General features: G+C 40.8%; 1 protein-coding gene across 5 annotated transcripts; it reads left to right on the top strand.

The window, feature by feature from the left end:
• Positions 1 to 497: 497 nt before the first annotated feature.
• On the top strand, positions 498 to 25,752 carry RHOT1 (ras homolog family member T1). 5 transcript variants are annotated; one of them, XM_027749612.2, is made up of 21 exons: positions 498 to 631; positions 4,227 to 4,285; positions 6,223 to 6,304; positions 7,171 to 7,214; positions 7,864 to 7,917; positions 8,284 to 8,336; positions 8,851 to 8,959; positions 9,457 to 9,558; positions 10,968 to 11,066; positions 11,476 to 11,584; positions 12,116 to 12,236; positions 12,901 to 12,985; positions 13,357 to 13,502; positions 14,099 to 14,199; positions 14,424 to 14,554; positions 14,896 to 14,979; positions 15,431 to 15,550; positions 15,846 to 16,048; positions 17,402 to 17,524; positions 23,046 to 23,189; positions 24,597 to 25,752. In XM_027749612.2, exons 1-21 carry the CDS (start codon positions 595 to 597, stop codon positions 24,712 to 24,714), a joined length of 2,124 nt encoding a protein of 707 aa, XP_027605413.1. In that variant the 5' UTR covers positions 498 to 594; the 3' UTR covers positions 24,715 to 25,752. The 5 variants fall into 5 exon arrangements, with proteins under 5 accessions (XP_027605413.1, XP_027605409.1, XP_027605408.2 ...); XM_027749608.2 differs by lacking the exon at positions 23,046 to 23,189; XM_027749607.2 differs by lacking the exon at positions 23,046 to 23,189 and having other exon boundaries at positions 15,849 to 16,048; positions 24,597 to 24,777.
• Positions 25,753 to 26,187: the final 435 nt, after the last annotated feature.

Raw genomic sequence — 26,187 nt, 5'->3', positions numbered from 1 at the left:
AGTGAGCACGGCTATTTGCTGGGCTGTTTTACTGAACAAACACTGCCAGCTGCACCAAGAGCATTTTACGAGACACTTGTCACCTTGTGAACCTCTAAGTTCACAAAGACAACAGGAAATCCGACTGCAGAGTGACAGGGAGAAGTGGTTGGAGTTTCTTCCGCCTCACAGCAGATTCCTGCACCAACACAAGGCATCTTCCCCTCTCTGAGGGCACAGACCGGGGGGAACCAGCACACGGACCATGCACCTCCCTGAGGGCACAGACCGAGCCGGGGCAGCGCTGCCCCGGGAGGAACCAGCACACGGAGCCCCCACAGACCGAGCCAGGGAGCGCCGCCCCGGGAGGAACCAGCACACAGAACCCGCACAGCCCCCGCCGGGTGAGCGCAGCCCCGGCCGGAGCCGCCTCCCGCGGTCCCCGCGGGGCCCTGAGGGGCGGCCGCCCCCGCCCCGCGCAGCCGCCGCGCAGCCGCCGCCGCGGGTCCCTCGCGAGCCGCCGTAGCTCCGTGAGGGGAGCCCGGGCAGCCGAGGCCCAGCGGCGCCGCCGCCCCGCCCGAGGTGAGCGGCCCGGGCCGGGCAACGAGCGCGGACATGAAGAAGGACGTGCGGATCCTGCTGGTGGGAGAACGTGAGTGAGGCAGGGCCCGGGCGGGGCGGGGGCCGCCGGCTGGGCTGTCACATCAGTGCCGCGGGGCTCAGCCCGGCCCGGGCGCTGCGGGGCAGAGCAGCGCCGGCCCTGAGGGGCGGGCGGGGGTCGGGGCTCCGGGACCGCTCCGAGCTGTCCCTCGGCTCCCCGAGCCGGGCAGTTCGCGGAGCTGTGCGGCTTGGACGCCCCTGGAGATGACACCGGGGGGAAGAGGTTCCTGACCGGCGTTTGGCAAGAATTTGGCCTGTTCAAAGTTATTTTCTTTTTTTTTTTTTTCCCCGCTTTTCCCCTTTATTTTTCTCTTTTCTTCTCTCTTTTTTCCTTCCCCGCCCCCCTTTTTTTCTCCTTTTCTTTTTTTTTTTTTTTTCCCCTGATGAAAACCCAACTCGCATCTTTCCTGTTTTACTGCCTTTGGAAATCAGTGGCCTGACATTCTCCAGCCGGTTATGTATATGTATATATATACGTTGTGGATTTGTGCCCAGGGACCCCACATCCCCTTTTCCTGCCTTTCCCGCACTGTATGACCTTGGATAAACAGCACGAACGTGTGCGTGCCGGAGGTACCGCGGGGCCGGGTTTTCTCCTGTGCTCCCAAAAATCACGTCCTTAAGTTCTCACTGAGGTGCCCAAATCACCGGCAAGGCTTGCGGAGACACGGCTGCTCACCGGTGCTCACGGCAGCGAGGAGGTTCTGCTCCGGTAGTTTGCAGAGTGAGCTTAAGTTCCTCACGGGGAAAGAATAGAGAGTAATTACCAAGTGTTATTAGTAAAACTGGCTAATTATGCTGAGAATGTGGTGCTGCTGACAAGGCTTTCCTAAGTACTGAATGCCCCATATATATATATTTATAGTGCAGTTTTTGCAGTTTTATAGTTCAGGGTGGCTTTGTCTGTGCTGCCTGGAAAGATTCTCTGTGGCTTCTCCAGAGAGGAATCTTCAGGGAGCTGCCACTGTGCAGAAGGAGCTCACTCACTGAGATTGCACTTGGTTAGTTTTACATGACTCTTTTAGGAACGTATTTGTGCATTTGAATACACAGTTTAATTCCTCTTTAGAATATGTGCCTAATTTACCTCATTTACCTGGGTGCTGAACTAGTTCCGTGCAGTGGTTTCAGCACAGGTGTAACAGGTGCTTTGTTTTGACAGCAACGTATCCAAGTGGGAATTTAAAATGTAAATTTAAATATAGCAATGGCACACATCAGAGATTGTAAGCATCTCTGTATTGTGTTTTTGGTGGACTTGCAGCAAACAGAAGGGAGAGATTTGTTTCACAAATCAGTAGAACTTGTCAGTTATAGTGTCAGTGCTGCTTTGTATCCTTGTCTCATGTATATTTGTTAGTCTGAAACCACAAGTTAGTCCAGACCATCTAAAACTTGTTAGGTGGTAACAGCAGACCATCAGGTTCAGGATGTGTGAAGAACTGTTATTGTAAGCCTGTTCCAAAACAGCCTTTTCATGCCTTGTCTTCTACAGTTTAGGTCTAAGGTTGTTTTAGTCCTTGTATCCAGGGTGAAAACATCAATTTTTAATAGCCAGTAATTTTCAGAATATGTTCAGCATGTTGTTTTATGCAGCATGATCTAATAAACTTATATATGAGGAAAAAGACGATTTAGTTACCCTGAGGTGCTGTATTTCCTTCATCCCAGTCAGCTGGTACTGTTTGGGCTGTTATTTCTGAGACTGTAAACAGACTGGGAAAGGCAGAGGGCTGACCTAGATTCAAAGAAAATAAACCAAATCTCTGCACTTCAACCTATGGATTTTCATAAAACTCTGGGACACTGGGAAGTGTATCAGGAGCTTATAAACACTGAGCATTTACTAACCAGCAACACATAATCTTCTATTTTCAGTCCTGTGGAGTGAGTTTCTCTATCTGCAAGGCCAATGTGTTTTAGGTTAGAACTGGCTTGGTCAGGTGCAAAATGCACAGCACTGTTTTCACTGATTGTCTGATAACTTTACTTACCTTTTTTCCTATGCAAACAGGAGAGCTTCCAAAGCTCTTTTGATTCTATCAGGATGAAATTTAAGATGCAGCTGATGCAGGAGGCCACCTGGCAGTGTAAGTTAGAATTTTAGCTCATAGGAGTATCTTTGATGCAAACACCCCCACGTTGCTGGTAGGAAACCTGCAACTTGCTGCTCTCCAGGTAGTACCACTAGGGAAAAGCTTATGGCAGTTCTCCCTAAGGAAAACAGAAATCTTCCTCCCCAGAGTAACTTTGCTTTTCATAGTTTTGTAACAACTACTCTTTAACTTACCACGGTGAAGAGAAGGTTTTATTTCTGGAGGTCAGAAGGCCCTTTGTTACTGTACCAAAAATAGATTTGGATAAGTTGGGTGGAGTCTGATTAGATCATCAGTTCAGTAATGCCATTTCCTGCACAAAATCAACCAGTTGTACAATTCCATCTCTTCTTTCATATTCAGAATTATGTACAATTACACAGAGCAGTGTAAATGCAGTGAGAGCAGCCAAACAACCTGTGTGTCTTGGTGACATTTCTGTTGCTTTTGGTGGGAACAGTGACACAGGCTCTGACTGATACTGAGCAGTGCCTGCCTTGGTAACACGCAGGTGCTGGCAGAGAGGCTGTTACAGCCAGGATCAAACAGGTTTTTCCCTGAACTGAGAGCTGTTGGAAATATCCAATCCCAGCTAACATTTGAATCTGAGCATATTATTTTTTAATGTCTCAAAACCAAATAAAGCAGTAATAGTGTTTCAAGGCTTCCAGAGGAATAGGGAGTTCACAGCTGGAGGATTTTTCAGAGAGGAGAACCCTGAGAAAAGTTACCAACTCTTCATTTTCAATGGTCACATTAAAGCTTCTCAAACCCGAGCAGCTCAACTGTGATATCAGAAGTCTGAACCTTGCAGGTAACAAAGTCATTTATTTGATGGAATAGAGCTGGATATTGAAGCAGAGATGGTCATCTGGGAATAAGCAAGCTATGACTTTAGAAGTGCTGGTGGTTTGGGGGTTTCTTTTCACTTTTTTGGGGGGGCAGCTCATTTGTGTCAAGGCGATTATGCTCTTGCACTTCCAAATAGTCAAACTCTTGGAGACTTTGTCCATTGACAGCAGAGCTGTGTCTTTTTGTCCAGTTCTCATCCTTGGTAGTTTAGGACTGGAGCACAGTCATCATATCAAGAATGCTATAAAAATAGTTAATTTCTAAATTATTTTCTGTGTGCCACCTTTGTTTCTATTTCTGAAGTTGCACTGAAGCATTTCTAGTTTGTTTTGTTTATTTGTTTGTTTGGTTACATCTTCTGTGTTAAGGTTAAAACCTGATAATTCTTTTGTGTAAGAGCAGAATTTGGTTCCCTTCTGGATGAAATGCAGAAGTGTGAGATGGATCCCAAGGTTTTACAGTAAAAGAATTATGAGAGCATTGCTGTCACCCATGTTTAGTGTGATGAAACAACAGAGAAAAAGCCTTTAATGTGGTCAGTTGGAAAATGGTTTTAAAATCTTCCCATTTCAAGATGGGATACAACTACTGAGTGTAACAAAACCAATTATCTAATCTGTGTGTTTAATGCTTTTGCAGCCAGAGTGGGGAAGACATCACTAATTATGTCTCTTGTCAGTGAAGAATTTCCAGAAGAGGTAGAGCATTCTTATTTGTTTTCTAAGTTTTGTTTCTACCCTGTTGTATAATATTTTTTTTCAAAGAGTAGGTTAATAGGCTCTGCTTTAAAGTAAGGCTTAGAAAAAAATAAAGTTTTCAACTGCAATGATGACTTCAGAAAGAGTGATGTAGGTTTTAATATAAAAGATGCAGTTTAAATACAGAATATTAGAAATTTAAATTTTATCTAAGTTCTCGTTTTTCATATGGTTAATTCAACTGATTGTTTCATATGTGATGAATGTTAGGTTTTTTCAGCAGCTGAAACATTTCAACATGAGAGACTCATAAATGAAGTGCTGAAGGAAGGGAAGGTGCTGAAAGAGGCAAGACCCTCAGTTTTTTGGGGGTGTTGTCTTTAAAGAGCGAGAAGATTGAAAAATTATTGAGAAGGAGGAATTAAAATGTCACATTGTTTAACTTCTCTTTAGCCATTTTTCTGTAACTAAGGAAGACATTGCCTTCACTTCTGCCTTTGAAGAATGTTTTACTGACTCTCTTGAAGTAACAAATGCCAACAACTCTTCCAGCTTTCTTCCAAAACAAAAGTATAGCTAATACTACATATTATTCCTTTAAAAAAGCAGCACATAGCTCTCTGTATGCCACAAAAAGAACAGCAGCTGCTGCAAATAGTCAAGCTTTTTACATATAAACATGTTTATTTCTTCTGATCACAGGTCTTAAAATAGACATCATGTGCTGCTCTTTGAATCTGCTCTGTGCTGTTTAATGCAAATCAGGAGGTTACCACGGCGCAGGAGTGAAGATCAGATTGTTAACATAGCTGAATTTTGTTAACATAACTGAGTTGTGTTAGCATAAGTGAATTTTGTTAACATAATTGAATTTAGTTCCCAGCCTTGCAGGTAAAAAAGAGGTCCAGTTCCTGTTCTTAAACTGCTCAGGGGCCTGTTCCTTTGGCAGGTCATTTGTGGGTGTATTTAATGAATTATTGTTCTCTGTCCACTTCTCAGCTTCTTCCTGCAGTAGAACCTGGAATATTTGTCTAAATTCACATGGAGAGATAAAACATCATTAATACATAGCACAAAATCTGCCTGAAATTACAGAAGCAACTTTTTTAGAAATACTGCATCCCATGAAAACTATTGGAAGGGACCTGCACAATTCCTGCAGAGCAGTCATTGGGTGTGTGACAGGAGCTCCAGGCTTGGAAATAGTGTTCAATATACAGTATATTATATATATATACAGGGTGCTATCAGTAATCATTCTTGAGGGCAATGTGAGCAGAGCCTGAAGCTTTACAAAGAGCCATTCTTGTGGTAATTGGCTTTTCTTTGTTTACTAAAAAATAAGTATCATGAAAGTTCAGTGTCAACAGGTGAAAGGCAATAAGTAGCTGTGCAGGAGATTTTCATTAAAATTAGGTTCAAGTTGATTGTTCCTGAATGTGGATCAGTGTTCTCTGGAAAAAAATGACAATCAGAGCTGGTTTACAACATTTTGCAGAACATGCTTTTTATTAGTATCATGTTTTGCTTTGCAGAAGTTTTCTGAACCTAATATTTAGCACTGTGAGAAGCAAGGAAGTTGTCAGGTTATGATTGTGTTAAAATTGAGCCTTATATTTTGTCTGTCATGTTTGTTTAGGTGTTGGGTAGAGTGAATTTGAGTTTTATAGAAGCAGTCACTGTATGTATCCCTTAACAGCACTACCTTTCTGCAGGAAGTTCCTTAGTAAGTTGACTAATAAATAATGAGAAGGTAACAGTGACTTTCAGTACATTAAAAGAACTCAAAACAAACAAAAATCAAAAGTACTTGAATAACTCAATATGTTGGTTTATTTAAAGCTGACTAATTGGCAGGTATATTGTAGTATATGACTTTTTTTCACTGCCTGGATTATCTTTAAAGGCTCTTTCTTGCTGTTTCTTTACAACCCAAGGTTCCCCCACGAGCTGAGGAAATCACCATTCCAGCTGATGTCACCCCTGAACGAGTGCCAACCCACATAGTGGATTACTCAGGTAGGGACTGCACAGCACCAGCACTGATTTGGTGGGAATTGTTTGTCTGACTCAGCCCCTGGGACAGTCAGGCAGGGATGGGAACAGAGCTCCAGGGAGGAGAAGCCCAGAGTAAAGTAGAGACTAAGTTTGATCACCCCATTGCTTCCTATGTTGCATTTTTTCGTATATTTTAATCTTTAGTGAATAGATCAATAGGTTCACAGTCAAGGTTCATGTGTTATCATAAATCCATGCAGCTGCTGCACAGCTGGAAAAACCCTTGTGCCATTTACTGTGGAAGTTAGGCCGTGTGAACAGGGACCTTCCTGTCCTCTCCCTCCCACCACTGCTGAGGAAACGTCTTTGGTGGGCTGACCTACTTGGAAAAAGAAATAATGCACATCTTTCTTGTTGGACTTGAGCTTAAATTTATGTGGAGTGAGTTCTTCTTCCTGTTGGATGAAGTTTTTCATAGATTCAGTTCACAGAAACTTGGTATCACTGAAAAAAATCATCATCACTAATAAAATTGAATGTGCCATATTCTGATGTAAAAGTTTACGTTGTAGAAGGAAGGGACTGTTGATAAATGTAGGAGAATGCAAACTGTGACTCATTCCAGACAGAACCTCTCTACAAATGTAATTCAAAATAGCAGCTACAAACTTGTGTGCAGCAGACTGTTTCTGTCTTGTAAGTTAATGGACCAATTTCATTATTGTTTTGGCAGAAGCACTCATTAGAGTATTTTATAAAAAGAAGCAAGGCTTTGACCAGGCTGCCTTATGAGCTTATGAAATGCCCTGGTTCAGCTTCAGAAGTTGTTTTATTTTTGTTTGCAAAAATGGTTGGTATTAATGAGTGACTTGTTCTCTTGAATGCAGAAGCAGAACAAAGTGATGAGCAGCTTTACCACGAAATATCACAGGTAAGTGTTTTGTTTTGTGCCCTGTGCTGTAGCAAAGCTTCCTTTATTTAAGAAAAGTAGGTACTGGCACAGCGTTGGTGACTTGAGCTTGAGCTTTGTCCTTCCAAGGGAAATGACAGAACCTAAATGTCTTTTAATCGGCAGGCCAGTTTTGTAAAGAAATAATTTTACCCTGGAAAGATCCATTTTGCTTCTTCCTGTCATGCTGGGCTGTTGCATTTATGAATAGCACAGGAGTCTTGGTAATTTTATCATTCCTTCTGTTGCTTGTTTTCAGTTCTCTCTGAGCACCTTTGCACATGTTCTGTACAGGCTGTCGTGGTGCTGGGTTCCAGTTCTGGCACTCACTTGGGTGCTTCAGTGGAGGCTGCACGTTGTAGCTCTTCACTTTGGGTTTCCTGGTAGGATGGGTCTCTGCAGGCACAAGCTGGGAATGTCACACTGCAGGACAGGCTTTTTGGCACATAGAAATTATTTGGTTTAAGTTATTGTTCGGGCTACAAAGAACTTAAACACGTCAGGGACAGAGTGTTTGACTAATGGTGGGCTGTTCTTACTCTGATGTTATGTGTGGATCTTTATTGTGTCTGTTGCTCCAGAGACTCTGAGCAGTGGAATTCCATGCCTTTCCTTTTTTTTTTCATTTTAGGCAAATGTGATTTGTATAGTATATGCTGTTAACAACAAGAATTCTATTGATAAGGTACAGTAGCACATTTTATCCCATTATTGCTTTAGATGTAACTTGTGCACTGTTAATTGATGCCAAGCTGAAATCCATATTAGACATTCAAAATACCTGGGATGGAGTTTGAGATCAAGTTGTAAAGAGAATGTACAGATGTGTTATTGCTTCTGGTCCGTTTCAACATCTGAGTTTTCAGCCATTTCACTCACCTGAGAAAGTTGCTCATTAATTAACTCCAATTTTTATTTGTTTCCTCCTTTGTTTCTAAATATGTGCCTTCTTGGGAAAGAAGCAGTAGCAGCTGTAGTGGAACTTGTGCACAGTTCAGTCACATTCCATTTGAAAACGTATTTTTCATGTTTGTTTTTGATCCCCCTGTAGGTAACAAGTCGCTGGATCCCCCTCATCAACGAAAGGACAGACAAAGATAGCAGGTGCTTAAGTAAAGATGAGAAGTGTCAATTAGGCTGCACATCGATGGGTGGCATGCACAGTGTTAATTGTTTAAGAAAATCAAATTCTAAACTTAAAGTTTATATAAGAAGGCCAAGCAGCAAGAGATTTAAAGTATGTGGGTCTGTTACATGCGGCAGCAATGTTATTTGTTTTGATTTTCATGGGCAGCTTTTACCAGCTGTGTTTATATTTGGTATGGTATAACTAGTTTTGGCTACACAGCTTTTCTGCTGATGCTGGTTCGTGTACTAACAATGTGATGGGTTGTATTTAACTCGGTGGGGTTTCTATCAACAAGAAGTACAATTCCAAGTGTATATCAAGCCACTTCCCTTAAAACTGCTGGCATTCAGTTTTGCCTCTTGCCTCCAGTGCTATTTAATGACATCATGAAAACAATATAATGGCTTCTGGTGGGAGATAGAATGCTAAATCAAGATAGATCTTTTTATACATCTGTCTTTAAAGCTCTTCATATGTTTTTGGTTTTAGGTTGCCTCTTATATTAGTTGGAAACAAGTCTGATCTAGTGGAGTATAGCAGTATGGAAACTATCCTTCCCATAATGAATCAATATACAGAGATAGAAACGTGTGTAGAGGTATGCAAGACTTTCTCAAGTTAGAACAAGTAACAAAAAATGCATTCTTGCCAAGCATGTAGGGCAACTTTGTAACAGAAAAAGGGATTTATTTTTTTTCCAAATAAAATATTTCAAATAGAAGTAATTATAACAGTGAGTTTATATGTTATTTTTTTCTTTAGGGAAGATTACACTATTGTATAATCAAATGCTACTCTCAGATTCTAATATTTAGAGCCTGTTCACATCCTTGCGTTTAGCAAGGGTTTTAAATTTAATATTAAGCCAGACAGATGTCTGCAAATTAAAAATTGATTGTGTGACAGCAAATTGTAATGGAACTTCATTTATTAATTCCTGAACAGGTACAGGGGTTGGATGTTTGTTTTCTAAACCAACCCTGTACCCACAAGAGGGGGCTCAGTCTTTAAAAAATGGATGCTTACTGAAATTTCAGAAGAAATCACCCAGTAGTCAAGAAACTGAACTAATCAATGTGAGGATTTCTCTTCCAGTGTTCAGCCAAAAACTTGAAGAATATATCTGAGCTATTTTATTATGCACAGAAAGCTGTTCTGCATCCTACAGGTCCTCTGTACTGCCCAGAGGAGAAAGAGGTATTTATACAGAGATTCTCAGAGCAGTTAATTGGGGGGGAGTTAATCACTTTCCTGGTTTTTCTTTTCAGTGGATTTTGCATTTCTTGGTGTGCTGTTACCACCACCCCACCCCCAAAAGTCAGGCATTCTATCCCAGAACCCTGGTGATTGTTTTGTGTTAATCTGACCTGTCTTTCCTCTTGGTTCAAAGCAGTGAGGACAGTTTTTTGTTGCCCCTGTGAACTGCTGAGTGAAAGGAGAAGCTTTGCTAATGGCTTTAAGCCAGATGTAATGTGAACCAAATCATGCCTTCAATTCAGTTCTCCTTTAGATATACATTTCACAGAAACTCCCTTTATTGCAGGGAAAATACTCCAGACTTGGCCTGACTTAAGGGAAAATTTTTCTCTGAGAATCTTGTGAAACTTGGGTAAAAAGGGATAAGAAACAAGTGATGTGGCTGGTTTTGAGGTATCAAGGTGGTTGGCTGAGAGTATTATTTTAAAAGAAACAGTTTCTGGGGCAAATACAAATAGAATCTCTAAATGTATCCCCCCTGTAGTGTTGGGCAGTAGGAAAGTTACTTCAACCCTAAATACTTTGTTAAGCAGAGAACCAGAGAATAACCCTCTTTTGATTTCTTCCATCAGAATCACCTTTATGAGTTAGTAATGTTGTGATAAAATTGTTGTGCTGAAATCTTTTTGGTTTCCCAAACCCAATCTCTGTGTGACCTCTGTGAAGAGAAGAGTCCATCATCACAGTAGTTGTTGGGAGAGAATTGCCAGTGTCTGTTTTCCTTCACTGGAAGGTATCCTAGCAGTTCCTTTGTCCTAGAGATAGTCCATATGCTCAATGCTTTGCCTGGTAGATGAATGAGGCCTGTGAAAATTATCAGTATTTGATGTTTGAAGCCTTCTGAAGCCATTGCTGAGGTGGTGGATAGAGATAGTCTGCTTGTTTAGAAAGAGTTCACTGTAGTTTTAGGCTTATTTAGTTTTGCAAAGCACTGGGATTTCAAGGCCTTTTTTTTCCCCCCGTCCACCAAAAAATGTTTTTGGGGAAAAAATTCATTTAGTTGTTTCTTAAAGTTTGCTGTAGCAGTAAGACTGAATTTAGAGAACTGATTTTTAATTTTTTTTAATGACTAAGTAGTACCACCTTCATCTTGTGAAGAGCTTGAGACTCTTCTAATAATTGAATAGAAAGATATTTAATGTGGAGTAATTGCTTTAAATTTATGGATATAAATTTGCTGTGTCAGATTTTTATATTAAGAATTTTTGTGTACATGTGTATGAATGTCTCCGTTCTAAAACTGTAAATGGAGACAAAAGTTTCCATGCGATTGGGCTGCCTGGTATCATTCAGTGTGATCTTTTTACATTCAAGCCTGGAAAGATACTGAACTTTCTTTTATTCCTTAGATGAAACCTGCCTGTATCAAAGCCCTCACTCGCATTTTTAGAATTTCTGATCAGGATAACGATGGCACTCTCAATGATGCAGAGCTCAACTTCTTCCAGGTACCTCTTCTGCTTATTTTTTCATGATACTTTATAGTTTAAGTATAAAATTCCATTAAAAACCTGTTTTTTTTCTTAAAGAAATAATAGTAAGGTGACCTGTAAGGGAATCAGGCCTAAGCATTAAGTCTCAAGTGCAGCATAGAAGAGCAGATTTGTAAAAACAGAAATGGTATTATTTTTATTTCTAACCATTGTTCAAGTTTTAGTTCAAGAGCAAAATAAAAGAATCTATTAATTATTTTATTTTAAAAATAAAATACAATTTGTACACCTTTATTTCCACTAAGAAATGGGATTGTCCTTAACTGGCTTATCAGAAGGTTTAAGGCTGTATTTCAGACAGGACATGCTGTTTGTCAGCTCAGTAGCCAGTGGTTCTAATGTGCCCTATTTGTTTTTTTGTTAGAGAATTTGTTTTAATACACCACTGGCACCTCAAGCTTTGGAAGATGTAAAGAATGTAGTCAGGAAAAACCTAAGTGATGGAGTTGCAGATAATGGGTTGACATTAAAAGGTAAGTCTTAGTTAATTCTTAAAAAAATGTGTCTTTATACATTTGATAATCATTCTTATGCAAAAAAGCTGGTCTTTTGGAACATGATTCTTTCAATCTGCAAGAGCTGAGCTTCCTAAGCAGTGGAATCTCAATGTTCTTTAAGCCCTGGGATGTACCAAACAAAAATGCTCTCCAGTTCTTTGGATCAGCCTTCCCCTCTCCGTGCTCTTGCTAAAGCTCTCTAGTTTGAACTGGGTTTATTTCCATGCAGCTGAGTTCTTCTAAAATGCTGCTGCTGAAAAAAGCAAACAATGACAGAAAGCCAGTTGGGTTGTTTGGAGGAAGCAGTTCCTTGGAGAACACTTTTACAGATCTCATTCCTGAGCCCTCAGTGTGTGTCTGTAATGCTGGAATGTCACCCAGGAGGTTTAAGATCTCACTCTGCCTTTCAAGCTCTTTTTGTTTTCAAGCCTGCTACCGTTTCTATTAAAAACACCTTTAGCAGATAAAGCACTTTGGGGCCTTAAGATTTCCTCATTTGATTTGTAGGTTTTCTTTTTCTACACACCCTTTTCATCCAGCGAGGAAGGCACGAAACAACGTGGACTGTCCTGCGTCGCTTTGGATACGACGATGACTTAGAGCTGACCCCAGAATATTTGTTTCCTCCGTAGGTATCACTTATTTCAGCTCTCTTTTACTTACTTGCATTTAATCTAAGCTGCTCCTGCCTTGGCAGGGGGAAAGGGTTGTAGTGGGTTTATTTAACACGTTGTTACGTTGAGTATCTCCCTTAGTTCATGACCCACCAGCCAAAATCTCCACGTGACTGAACATTACAATGACTGATGTGTCTCTGGTGCCACATCATGAACTGCTCTGTCTCTTCGTAAGAAAGGTGGCAGGAGAAGTTCTTAGTACAAAACTGGAACATAAATCTGAGCAGCTGCTTATTGGACTTGACAGGATTTTCACAGCGCTTGAGATCCTTTGAAAATGCCCAAATTAAAAAGTTGAGATGGACCAATTCTGTGGCTTCTGCTCAAAAATGTAACTGCATCATTTTCTGCTAAAGAAAACCAAACCCCAAAATACAACAAACAAGCAAACCAAGCCAAAATGTGATTACTATAGATCTGTATATCATGTAATATAAAGGCACTCATTCGTCATTGTACTTTGGTCTCTTTTAAGACTAATTATTAAAGTTAAATGCAAAGCTCAGAGGCCAAGTGTTATAATTCAAAAAGTATGAATTTTGAGTTTTAATATTCTATATTTCATAAACACAAAAATTTAACACTTCTTGTATTTGTTTCTGTTTTCAAAAACAGCCTAAAAATTCCCCCGGACTGCACAACAGAACTAAATCATCATGCATACTTGTTCCTTCAAAGTATTTTTGATAAACATGATTTGGTAAGCTTTTAATTTTACTCTGTGCGTGTGCCCTTGTGCTTAAGAGCCTTACTTTACCAGCAGTTTTGCTATCAAAAAATTTGTCATTATGTACTTTTATTCAGAAACTGGCTTTAGCTTGAGCTATGCAGAACCAGCCTGCTGCTTATGATTGTCTACAGGGAATGTTAGTTGGCAGTTACAGCTGTACAACCAAATGGTTTTTAACTAGCTGATGCCTAGTTTTGTTTAAAAACAAGAAAGAACAATGATTAAAAAGAAAGCAGCTCGGTTCCTTACAACCAGTTTCTTGACTCTTGGAAGTATAGGGCAAGAAAATCCCAGTTTAATGAATTAAGTGAATTATGTCTGATATGGTGGGTTTGTTTCAGGACAGAGATTGTGCTTTGTCTCCTGATGAACTGAAAGATTTGTTCAAAGTCTTCCCTTACATGCCATGGGGCCCTGATGTGAACAACACAGTTTGTACAAATGAGAGGGGATGGATCACATACCAAGGGTTTCTCTCTCAGTGGACGTGAGTGTGACACACGACATTTTGTACTTGAGAAACTTAGAGATGATTATTTTGGTTTGTAGATTCCTCTTCAAAAAACTAGTAGAAAGAGTGTAAGTTTAATAGTTTTGACAAGCAGTCAAGTTTTTATAGCCATCCAGTGGTCTGATCTTCAGATAATTGTTATAACCTGTTGAGGATTTGGCCAGTATTTAGTGTTAACAATGAAGAAGTGTCTCTCCAAGATGTGGAAATCTCCCTGACACTTGTTGAAGTGTTATTTCTGTTGTTTACTCCTTTGAGGTGGTTTGAATAATGGTGTTCAGTAATGAGGGTTTTTCTCCAAAACAGGGAAAATGAGGAAAACATTGTTTGGGGAGGAAAAAAAATACAGTGTTGGTTGATAGGCCTCAGCCAGTACTGTCCTTGTGGTGTTTGGTGACCAGTACTGCTGGTAAAGTTGTCACCATTTACCTTCAGAGGCTTTTGCCCTTCAGTTCTGCATGGTGCCAGGAATGTGTTATGTCAGTCTGGAGACAGGAGGGAAATTTAGCTTCAGGAAGGAATTGGTACCACAGATGCTGGCAGTTGAAGGCTCTTTCTGTCCCCTCTGCCAGACTAACCACGTACCTGGATGTGCAGCGTTGCCTGGAGTACCTGGGTTATTTAGGGTACTCCATACTTGCAGAACAAGAATCTCAAGCATCAGCAATTACAGGTAACAAAACTTTGATACAACTTAGACATTTAAATTTAGAAATATGCTAAAGAGTAAATCATGTAATGGTTCATCTGGTTTCACTTATTCTCCTTCTCTTTCTGTTCAAATGAAACCCTTGATTTGATTTTTTGAGGGATCGTTTTGTGTGCATTTTATTCTTTCACATTTTCACATGCACATGCACGTACATCTTGTGAAAAACGTTTGTGTTTTTTCAAAAGTGACAAGAGACAAAAAGATAGACCTGCAGAAAAAACAGACTCAGCGAAACGTCTTCCGCTGCAACGTTGTTGGGATGAAGGGCTGTGGGAAGGGTGGAGTTCTCCAGGCTCTGCTTGGAAGAAATCTAATGGTAAGAACCCTGTTGCTTATACTCACCTATATATGTTCTGGAGCTGAGACTAGACAGCAATTGGTCTTAAAGCTTTATTGGTTATTACTGAGTTTGGAGAGTTCTTTGAGGGAATATAGAATTACTAGGGAGGGGGTTATTTGGGATTTTTTTTGGTTTTGTTCTTTTTTGGCAGAGGCTGTTCGATGCAATAATGACTTGTACATCATGGATTATAGCTATGCAAAATAAACCAAAGATACTGTAGTTTTCACTCATTAATAAATGGAGTAAAACAGCTGTTCAAGTCTAACTTAAAGGGAAAAGTTGCTGTGGTCTAACACAAAATTCTGGCTTTTCAGAGACAGAGGCAAATCCGTGCAGAACACAAATCTTACTATGCCATTAATACAGTCTATGTATATGGACAGGAAAAATACTTGCTGGTAAGTAATACTTGCCTTGTTCTTGTGCTGTGATTAGGATGGCTAATGTTAATATTCAGTGGGAGAAATAAATTCTTTAAAGCTTGTTCCACTCGAGTTTTCCTTTATGATAATATGATCTCTCTCTTTGTTTTCCAAGATCTAGTCCTCTACGGTTTTCCTCTGTAGGATAAATGCCCTTTTCTATGGGTGTCTAAGACTTTGTGTTAAAGTAAATCTCACTTTTCATGCTGAGGCTGGGATTGCCTGCAGATGTGATGTTAACAGCTCTCATGTGCTGCCTGCATGGCAAATTCCTACTACTCTTTTTCACTGGCTCTTCCTACTGTCAGTCCATTAGTTCTAAGGATACATAAAAATGAGCTATAAAAACTATGAGGAAGAAAAGTTACAAAATTCCTTTAGCTGCATAATGACAAGCTTTTCTCCCTCTGCAACCCTGTTCTTCCAGCTACATGATGTCAGTGACTCAGACTTTTTAACTGATGCTGAGACCGTCTGCGACGCTGTCTGCCTGGTGTATGATGTCAGTAACCCCAAATCCTTTGAGTACTGTGCCAGGATTTTTAAGGTTTGTAGAGTTTACATTTCTGTATCTTCTCACTGACTAAATATTCAGTGTCAGTTACTGGTCCTGTACACTGGTTTTAGTGCTTAAAAGACATTTTATTTACAAGTGCTGGTTTGTGCATTAATGGTGCAGTTCAGTTATTCATACAAAGCTAAATCTACTGTTCTGCTTCTAGAACTGCTTCATTTCAGTAAAAGTAATATATCTTCATGCTGCTGCAGCCAGTTCAGTGCAGCCTGTTCCAGGCTGAATGTGTCACACAGTGTCTCTCACTGGTTTTCCTTTCCATTTGCAGCAGCACTTCATGGACAGCAGAATACCATGTTTAGTGGTAGCTGCCAAGTCCGACTTGCATGAAGTTAGACAGGAATATAGTATTTCTCCTGCTGAATTCTGCAAAAAACACAAAATGCCTCCACCTCAAGCCTTCACGTGTAACACTGCTGATGTGCCCAGTAAGGATATCTTTGTGAAGCTGACGACGATGGCAATGTATCCGTAAGTCCTGGGGCTGTGCTGCTGTCCCTGTGCATGGGCCACGCTCAGAACCACTGCATGTCATCGTGAGCCACAGCAGGGAACTGCCTCACTCAGGTTTAGCAACAGAGTGACTTGAGTAGAATCTTCAAATTACCTCAAATTGCGAAAGCTGGCACGTATCCAACACACGAATCACTCCCAGCTATGGTTGCCAAGGTGTTTTTTGAGGAATACACTGGTTCATCCAGCTCACGTTGCAAATTCCAATGTAGGATTCTTTTTGGTCCTTAATGTGCATACAAAACTCAGGATATCATTTTCCTGTCTTGGTATATTTGAGATATTAATGAATGAGTTGTACTGTAATCCTTGTTAATAGACCAACTTGACGGTTGATTACAACTAATGTCACCTTAGTGCCCAACAGTTCCCCCACTGCCCTGCTCGAAGTATTTTTTATTTTCAGGGTGTTTATTGCTATGTGCTTCAGTTCATTAATCTAATAAATATTATAGTTTTAATAGAATTTCTGTATAAACACCTTTGGACTTCAGATGCAAGATACTTGAGTGCAGATTCTCCTTCACATCTCACTGTTGCTAAGCTCACTTTGCATCTCTTTTTTTTGGTGGGTGGAGCTTTTAATATGGTGATGAACTACATAAATATTACAGCAGATGGAGTCTAGTATGACAGCTGACATTTGCTTTAAATTAAATAGAAGTAATGTCTCTTTCACCTAAAATAATATGGTGTTCTTAATTGTTTGAAACTGGATTTATTGAGTTAGACTTGTAAAGCTTTAGTTTGGGCTTTTTTTCTCTTGTATTTGTTTTGTAGCACTGGAATACTGGGAAACCACTTAAGTATAGCACTGCCCAAATGTCTGTCATATCAATATTCCTGCTTCTCCCTTAGTTTTCAAGCATGTTGTGTTTGTTAGGGTGGGAAAAATAGGGGCAACTGTCACCTTGTAAAGTGTGCAAAGGGGTAGAAAATGTGGCTTCCTTTCCTTTGAAAAAGGGGTGTTACCTATTGCTGTGCAGACATACTCAGAAGCCTTTAAATGCTCTCCTTACAAACTTGGGATAAATTCATCAACATTCTCCCCCTGTTTGTGCTCTGACTGAGATCTGAGCACGGTGGTGACGCCAAATCCTCCGAGGCGTGGAACCTCTGCCCGCGAGCTCTGCACAGCTGTAGTTGTACCCTTTTGCTCCCCGGTGTATTTTTTTTTTCCCCCTCCTCCTCTCCTTCCTCATTCAAATGTACCTTTTATTCCTGACTCTCTCTTGGTTGTGGCACAGCCCTAATGTGCAGCTGATTCGATGAGCAAGATTTCACCTGCTGTCCTTCTGTGTGTCTCCGCAGCCATGCCCGGTTACGCTGTATGTGCGCCTGCAACAGGTGTACATTTTGCATCTGTCAGAACTTCCTCAACTCAGACTTGCTGCAATCTGTAAAGAACAAACTCTTCACTGCAGTTCTTAACAGGTCCTTAACTTTATTTACTAGGTACCAGGTGTGCTTTGAAAAAAATAAAGGGTTTGTTGGTTGGTTTTTTTTTCCGAAAAAGCAGATGGGAACCTTATATACTGCAGGTTTTCCACTCCATATCCACTGAAGAGGCAGATACTTTAATAATGGTCATAGAATTGTCAGACTTTAACTTGAAGGTACTTTTGAGCTTAGTCCAGTGATTTTTTTGATTTATTTTTTTTTTAACATTACCAATTTGGTAGTTGATTCAGGTTCTTAGTGATTGCAAAAATACTGTGGAGGAATTAGGACTGTGTCTTTAGGGAACTGCTAATGGACATTAAGTAGTGTCTACAAATCTGTGTAATGTTTCTCACTTGAGAATTCTCACTTGAGAATAAACAAACATTACAGGTTTGTTCAGTATTGATTAGAGGTAGTGCCTTTTAGATACCAATTACACAGATATTTTCATAAAGGCACAGCTTGACTTACAGCAGCATCGTGTAACTTTAATTACATGTTTATAATTGCTAGTTTGATATTTGGGAATTCATAGGATTTCTGTGTGTGTGTGTGTTATGCTTGGTTTACACAAAGAGTGAATATTTTGTGTTAAATAATCCAGATCTTTTAACATCCAAATCCTCTCTGAATGGAATGCAACATGTGAGAAGTGGTAAATGCTGAAACATTTGCATTTCCAGGCAGTTGGGAAAAACAATGGGTAAAGAGAGATAACTGGTTTTCAGCATTGAAAACAGTGCTATAGCTTGTCCTGTGTGTACTGCAGGCAGTTTTGGACACATGATTTACTAACACTCAGCACTTGCCATCACACCCCAGCAAATGGGAGTTCAAACCCAACAATTGTTGCAGGGCAGTGGTTCCATTATCCATGACCTTCTTGGAGGCTTAGATGGTAAATGTGTGTATTGAAGGCCGTGGTTAGAATATCCTGACATGCTGCTGGTCCCTGTGTGTTACTACTTCTTATGGGTTTCAGATGTAGCTGCTCCAAATAAGAGTGTCTGTCTCCTTTAAATTCAAGTTACACACACGTGGGAGGGCTGCTGATACACCCACCTATAGGATTGAGTATGTGAAATACAGCTTTAATCCAAGATAAAAGTGTTAACCACAGAGTGAGAATTCAAAGAAGGGTGAAAAACTTCCTAGCTTGGGAGAAGACTGACTGAGTGAGGCTGTTGGTGCTGCACCTCTTCTCCAGCAGTCATCCCGTGGGCAGAAATCCCCTGGAACAGCATCTCCTTGCATATTGAAACTTCATTGGGCAGTCACTGCTAGGAAATGCCAGCTCTTCATTACTGAGGCTGAGATCACCTCTGTAACACATCTCCATTTTTTGGAATGGTTATGGGCTGCTCCATTGGCTGTCATGGCTTGTTTCTCTCTTTATGGGCCCGTGGGGTTTTTGAGTCCTGCATTAAACACTGAACTTTGTTCCTCTGAAATCCTGTCAGGGACTGGAGGTACTGAAACTTTTTAATGGGAAGCTTTGGGATGCTGTCATTCCACACCTTATCACTAGGGAGTGTGGAATAAATGCAGGAATCTACTGCCTAAAAAGTCTGTAATTCAAAGTAAAGAGAATTCCTCACAGCCACTTCCCTTTGTCTCTAGTCATTCAGTCAGGCACTTGGGGCTTGGTGCAGGTTTCCAGCACGCTCACTTCATCTCACCAGCTCTTACCAACACCTTGCTGCAGGTTATTCACCATTCAGCACATGAACTGCTGCACAGCTGCATTTATAGTAGAGCTGAAATAACTGTAAAAAAGAGGGAATAGCTCCCACTTGTAGACTTAGGAGGGTAGAGGTGGATTTCTTGTTTAAAAATGATAGATTTTTTTTAATCTAATGATGTGTGATTAGATTAGAGAAAGCATTTGGATCAAGAAGGACTTTCTGATGCAGTTACTTTCTGTAACTTCTCTTATTTTGCTTTCACAAGTGCTTACATTAGGTCAGGTAGTTGGACAAATGTTAGATAACTGATGGGTGAAGGAGGTTTCTCAAGAGTACTTTATTCTTCTGGTCCCTTCCTATTTTGAAGCTTGAAGCAGTGGAAGCTTTTCAGGTAAACTGAATTTTTTCACATTGGACTCCTTCCTGAGTTATTTGTTGCTAAGTAACCCTTAAACACTATTAAGGCAAAATATGATATCATATTTGAATAGCCCCACCTTAGTAGTTGAAGAAAGAACATTGTCTCTGTGCATCTGAGCAAGCTGTTCCTGCCCACCCTCAGTTCCTCCTCTCTGGACAAACAGAGGCTCTCCCAGGGTTTGGAGGCTCAGGAAGGGCAGCTCAGCTTGGAGATGTTCATTGTGCAGGACTGGGATTGTTGGGTTGAACTGCCCAGGATCACTCTTGGCTGGTCCTTGGAGGCTCAGGAAGGCCCTGCATTCAGAGCACTCCACGTGCATGTCTGAGCCTTGGGACTATCCTGTAGTACTTTCATATCTTTCATTTGTTCCTTCCTTTAGGTGTTCATTTGTATTTGTCTGGCTGGCACTTAATCTCTTTTTACTACATTGTTTTACCTCTTTTTAAAAGCAAGGTTTCTGCTTTTATCATTCTAACCCTTTCTTTAATGATGAGCTTGGATTTTTGTCTTCCTTTTTTTCCCTTGGTTTTCAATCATTCATGTTGCCTTTTGCTTGTACAGTAGTGGCATTTTTCTGTCAGCTAAGTTCATTTCAAAATAAAATAATCCTCATGCATGAGAGTTGCTTTGTTCAGTGAGGAGACTTCTCAGAGCATGCTTTTCTTCTAAAGTTTTTAAAATACTGTGGAATTGAAGTGAAATTCTTCTTGCATATAAAACCTGGTTGTTTCGGGAATTATTAGTGAGGTTTTGCTTTCTATGAAAACCTTCCTCCTGTGAAATCAAAGTTGAGACAATCCTTTCATTTTCCTGTAATAATGGGAAAGTTCTCAGAGCATAAACTGGGGTTTATTTTTCACTGTGTGCAGTGTAGGCAGATTATTTTTCAAAACCGTGTATATTGCCATTAAATCTAATAGCAGAAATCTCTCCCTACACTGAGGTGCCCCTCAAATTAGGACAGTATAATGATGTTTTCTTACCTGTTTTCCTCCTGCTCCAAACTGTTCAATGCCCCAGCCTGTGTAGGAACTTGCAGAGCTGCATCCTCTAATTTCTTTCTGAATAGACCTCATTGAATTGGATTTGACATCCTTTTTGGGGTTTTGTAGATAATAAGATGCATTTGGAGCCTTTCATATTTTAGATGATTAATGCATGGGGGGAATTCTGGCTGCTGGAGCTGCTTTGCATCCTAGGAAAATGTGTGCCTGGAGGGCAGCTGCAGCAGCCTGTGCATGTTACGTGGTGCCTTTTGGAATTCAGTTGCTCATATTTTATTGTGACCCTTTGTCTGTCAGAGCTGCTGCTGCTGCATGAACTGGCTTTTAGTTTTGGTGTGAGCAGCCTGCTGGCCTCACCTCTGTGCTTCTGAAATGCTTTGGAAGTTACTACAGGAATGGTTCTGAACTTCTGTAGTTAAGGATAAACCTTCCCAGACCTGGGATTCTTCTGCTGCTGACTCAGGGAGAAGTGTCAGTGCTGACCCCTAACTCAGCAGTCCTCTGTGTGCCCATGGCAGCCATGCTCAGCTAATTAACCTCTTAATCAGTGCATGTGGCAAACTAACTGGGAGTTGGTGAAGTCTCTTGAGTGAAAGACTGTTCAGATTTCAAAGATCTTATTCAACAAGTGACAAGATACTTGACTCACTGTTAAGGGTAGGTTGAATTAAAATGTCTTTTTTTTTCCCACCCTCAAAAAAATGTGCATTAAAATCTGAATTTTACACCACAGGCAAAAATTGTAGACTTTCTTATATTTGTGGAACTCATTGTTTGATTAAGTACACAGAGCAATCTGTCTGGGAAGCCCATTATTATTACTAATAAGCAATAGTTTCAAATACAGCTTCACTTACAGAGTTCTGACTACTCTGTGTGTCTACAATTGCACATCTATATATATGATTTACTCTTAGAGACAATAATTTTTCTAATTCAGAGTTACTCACTAACAAGGCAGTAACAGTTTCTACCAGCAGTGAAAAATAATTTCCTAAGCACAACTAGACTGAAATAAAGTTTGAACATGATTTTTTGAAGAGGTAGCATTTTTCAGTGTGTATTGAAAAAAGTTTTTCTGCATTGTAACCACCTTCATGTCAAAGAACCTGTGCTGGAAACAAATATTGATCCTTTTTTTTTGTTATCTCAGGTTTGTTGTGTTCCTTTAATGGCAGCTAAACAATGTTAGGGATCAAAACTGTAAAAATGGATTTTATGACAGCAGAAGGAACACTGAAAGAAGAAAAATTGGAATTTTTTCAAAGCTGTGAAGCAGTTAGACATCCAGAGTGTTCTGAATTTCAGTGAGCAGTTCTGAACTTGGATTTTTGGACTGAGATGTTCAGAGGTCCCCAGTCATTCCTTACTGAAGTCAGTAGATTTCTTGGAGGTTGTAAGAAAGTCCCTGTCTCCATTTAGTCCCTTATTTAAATGGAAGAGTCTGTTGTTGTCAGGCTTAGAAAAGGGATCAAAGCCAATTTGCTCTCTCTTTAGACGTTACAAGAGCATTTTATCATGACTGAGAATATATTAATTGCTTTTGGAAGGATAAAGCATGCTCAGCAAGTTTCTTGCATGCCATTAAATATGGACATGTGCAGAAGTCAGAACAAGGCAAATTATAGATAGGAATCTGAAAATCTACCTGTGAGAGATAGTGCTTTGTGAGGCAATGCAAAAGCATTCATTTGCAATTTAAACATTGATTTGCACATTTAAATTGAAGTTTTTTTTAAATTATGCAAATAGCTGGGCATTTGAATTAACCAAATTAAACTGGAGACTTGTTGGTTATACAAATACTCATCCAGCAGAGCTTGTCACATAATCTCTTAAAATCACGTTACATACAAGTGATTTATTTTACATACACAGATAAGCTTTATAACTTACAGATCTGAAGACGAGGATTGTACAGCCTTTTACTAAAAAAGAAACTCAGACCAGCACATATAGTGATAAAATACGTGCACAGCATTTTATCCCAGTATGGGATCTTGTCGGATTTGGGGCTGATGTGTTGGAGTCATTCCAGTGTTTTTAGCACAGGTGCTCCTGCATATGGTGCAGGAATGTTGCAGTGTCCTGTGGACACCAGAAAGTTGAGGCTGTGGAGGTGGAGTGGGGAGAGAGATTCAGTTTCTTAGGCAGTTTCCTTTGTCCTTAAAGCAATGGCATGTAGCTGCAGGAAATCATACATTTTACTCAGCTCATCGAAGGAACAAACTCCATTCGTTTCTGTTCTTCCCCCGAGCCCTAAGTTTTAAACAACTGCACGAGAACCAGGGGCTAGGTGGCTAAAAATCCTAAATTCTCTGGGCTTTGTGATTTGAGGATATTTGAGCCAGTTGCTGTTGTGGAGCCCTGCAGTGAAGTGCCCTGTGCATGTGTGTGACAAGGTTAGGAGCCTGCCTGGCTGAGCTGGGGGCCGTGCTGGTAGCAGACCAGGAGAGCAGTGTTATGCAGCAGGTGCACGCCGTCAGCTCTCTAGAAGATTCCATCTTCATGGAGTCATCCCTTGGGCCACGCTTGCTTGAAGACAGGTAACAACACCCAGTCCGAGGTGACCTTGCCATTGCCTTCTCCCTTTCTTCCCCCCAGCAAACCACTTGACATCTAGTTTGTCCAAACTAGCTGTAGAAAAACTAATGCTTGCAGGAATTCTTGGATTTGGTCTGTTCCATAACCCAGCAAGACGTTCTTAAATCAGATTAGGATTTTTTAGAGAGCAGCTGTTGTGCTGTGTGTGCAGCAAAGAGCCTGTTCTTCAGCATGTGTATGACAGAACCCTGATTAACGAAATGGCCGATACTGCTCCTGCCAGTGTCTACTGAATAATATCCCAAACTGGTTTTGTGTAGTTTGGTAGCAAGTAACAATTCCTGTTCTATTAAACAGCTTGTGAGCTCTGCAGTTCTCACTCCATGAACTCCTGTGTGTGCTCAGGATCTCTGTGCTCCTTGCCCTAAACCCTCCTGCAGCTTCACTGAGTAACTTATGGTGATTAACACAGGCTAAAACACGTAGGCTAGTGAAGTTCTGTTCTATCTTAAAAGCAAACAAAAAAATCAACTTTACTGTTGTTTAGGAACTTCCTGGGCTTTGAATGATGGCATTTATGATAACTTGTTTTAAACAGTAGCCCCTGCTCTCTGGTAAGCTGTCATACTTGAGACTGCTGTGAGGGTGGCCAGTGTTTAACTGAGCATGTTCACAGACCTCTTCAGCATTTGGGAGAGTTGGGTCATTGCCTGTCTCTACTGTCATGCAAGATGTGGCTTTTTCTGTCATACAGTCACTCCATACTGTCCTTTTCTGATCATGCCATGGTCACTGCTTGTTTCACTCACACTCTCTCAGCTTTCAGCTTGGTGTTGGATGACTGTTTCTGTTGCTGGTCTTGTGACTACTGGAAAGAAAGGGATTTACAAATGGTCCTTTAATTCTAGCTTTTGGAAAAATATTACTTGCTACTTGTCAGTAAACTTTTTTGGGAGAAGAATAATAAGTAGACATTCAACAGGACTGGGAAGTTTTTCACAGAAAAGCAGCAATATTCAAAGTTTAAAAAAAAAGGGTTTTCCTGGACAGAGTTGTTCTCACTGTGGGTTACTAATTATTTGTAGCTATTTTGGGTTTCCTTTCCTGAATGCTTGCTGGTCCTCCCAAAGGAGACACATGCCCTCCCCACGTCCATGACTGGTGATCTGCCCCTGCATTTCTCCTCAGCCGTGTGGGTGCTGTGCCTGTGAAATGTGCTCAGGGCAGATCAGAGCCGGAGCTTTCCCACAGGTCAGACGCCTGTGCAGTGCTCGTGAGGCTGAGCTGTGAGCTGGCTGCCTGTGACAAGTGTAGTGATGAATTTCCAAAAGCAGAGTAGTTTAGCACGAGTTGTGTGGTGGTGCTGTCGCGGAATTAACCTGGCTTTGTGTGTGTGTGTTGAATTTTAGGCACGTGACACAAGCGGACCTCAAGAGCTCCACGTTCTGGCTCCGAGCAAGTTTTGGTGCTACTGTCTTTGCAGTTCTGGGTTTTGCCATGTACAAAGCACTACTAAAGCAGCGATGATCTGAGAAGAAGCACATCTGGCCCTACCAAATAAATAAATTAAAAAAACCACTTTTATGTACATTCTGAATGCTTTAAATTCTGCTAGAAATATTTATATATGCAGAGTTACTTTATTAATATTTGTAATTCCTGCATAAGATTATTTTAAATTATAGCTCTAACTACAGTATTGCATAATGTGTGGAAAAAAAAAAGGAATTGCATCTTAACAGCCAGGTCAAATGGCTTAACTTGTGAGGCCAAAAGGGAATTTGTTGTAAATAACCTGTATATATTAAAGCAAGTAAGACATTGCTTCCCAAAAACCGATTCAAACTACTGTTCTTAGATGTCCACCATGGTGACATTCTAGTGTATAGGTGAAATTAATTTTCAGTAGAGTAGAGTCAACTCAAGGATCAGACTTCCTCAAGGATTGCTTATTTATTTCACATCCATCTGAGGTGACTTCATCTTTTTGGACTATAAGCTATACCAGGCAGAATTTGTGATTTTCATTCATATTTTTAACTGATGAACAAATTTTCCCCTCTAATTATGTATTTCAAGAAAAACTCACCTTTGCTGTCCTGGCCTATGATTTTGTATTTTACGTGACCAGCGACATGTTTAGAGTCTGGTTTTTCTTTTAAAAGGAAAAACATGAACTTCAAAAACTGCCAGATCAACTTCATCTGCTGTGTGTGATCTGTTTTTCATTCTCCACTCTGTTGTGTTTTATAGCCCCTATGAATCAGACGAGCAAATTTGTATGTTCTAAATGTTTCTAATTCGGAAAGTGTTGCAGTTTAATTTCTCGCATCTGTCAGTCATAGCCCTTGAAAGCTGTGTATAAAGAACACACTAGTACACAGTGCCTATTCTACTGTAGGGTATTAGTTGCATGGATCACAGTGCATTCTGTACCGGGCTAGAATTACATATAGACACAGCTTTTTTAACGATCAAGTAAAACAAACATTAATTCCTCATGACAAACCTATTTTTCCATTGCTGGCCTTTTCAAGTATTTCAATAAAATAACTGTGTACTGTGTTTGTGTGTATCTTCTTTTTCTTTCCCTTCCTCTGCCCTTAAAAAGAGGAGTTTAACAAAACTTTGTCCTTTATGTGAGAGGCTCTGGGTGCCCTCAGTGCCTGGAGGTGACACGTCTCGGCTCTGTGGTTTCTCTCATCCTTCTCATGACTGTGCTGCCTCCACTAGAGGTTTATTTCTAATTTATACCAGACCAAAGTGACTTCTGTGATACTCGACGGCTGAAATACCGACAGTCGACCGTGAACTTTGTTATTTGCAATTCAACAAGCGCCGGCAGTGCCGCGTTCCCGGGGAGCTGGGAGGATTCCCGGGACTCTCCGGAGGGACCTTCCCGAGGGATCCCAGGGACTCAGGGAGGAGCCGGGAGCGGCCGCCAGGGGGCGCTGCCGCCGAGCGGACGGGCCCGGCGGGAGCGGGAAACGCTCCCGTCCT

This window comes from Pipra filicauda, unplaced genomic scaffold, assembly GCF_003945595.2.
Source record: "Pipra filicauda isolate LSUMZ 115617 unplaced genomic scaffold, ASM394559v2 scaffold80_size11013439_pilon, whole genome shotgun sequence".
NCBI classification, from domain to species: domain Eukaryota; kingdom Metazoa; phylum Chordata; class Aves; order Passeriformes; family Pipridae; genus Pipra; species Pipra filicauda.
Note: the sequence above shows the minus strand (reverse complement) of the source record. Positions and strands in the feature narration are given on the sequence as shown.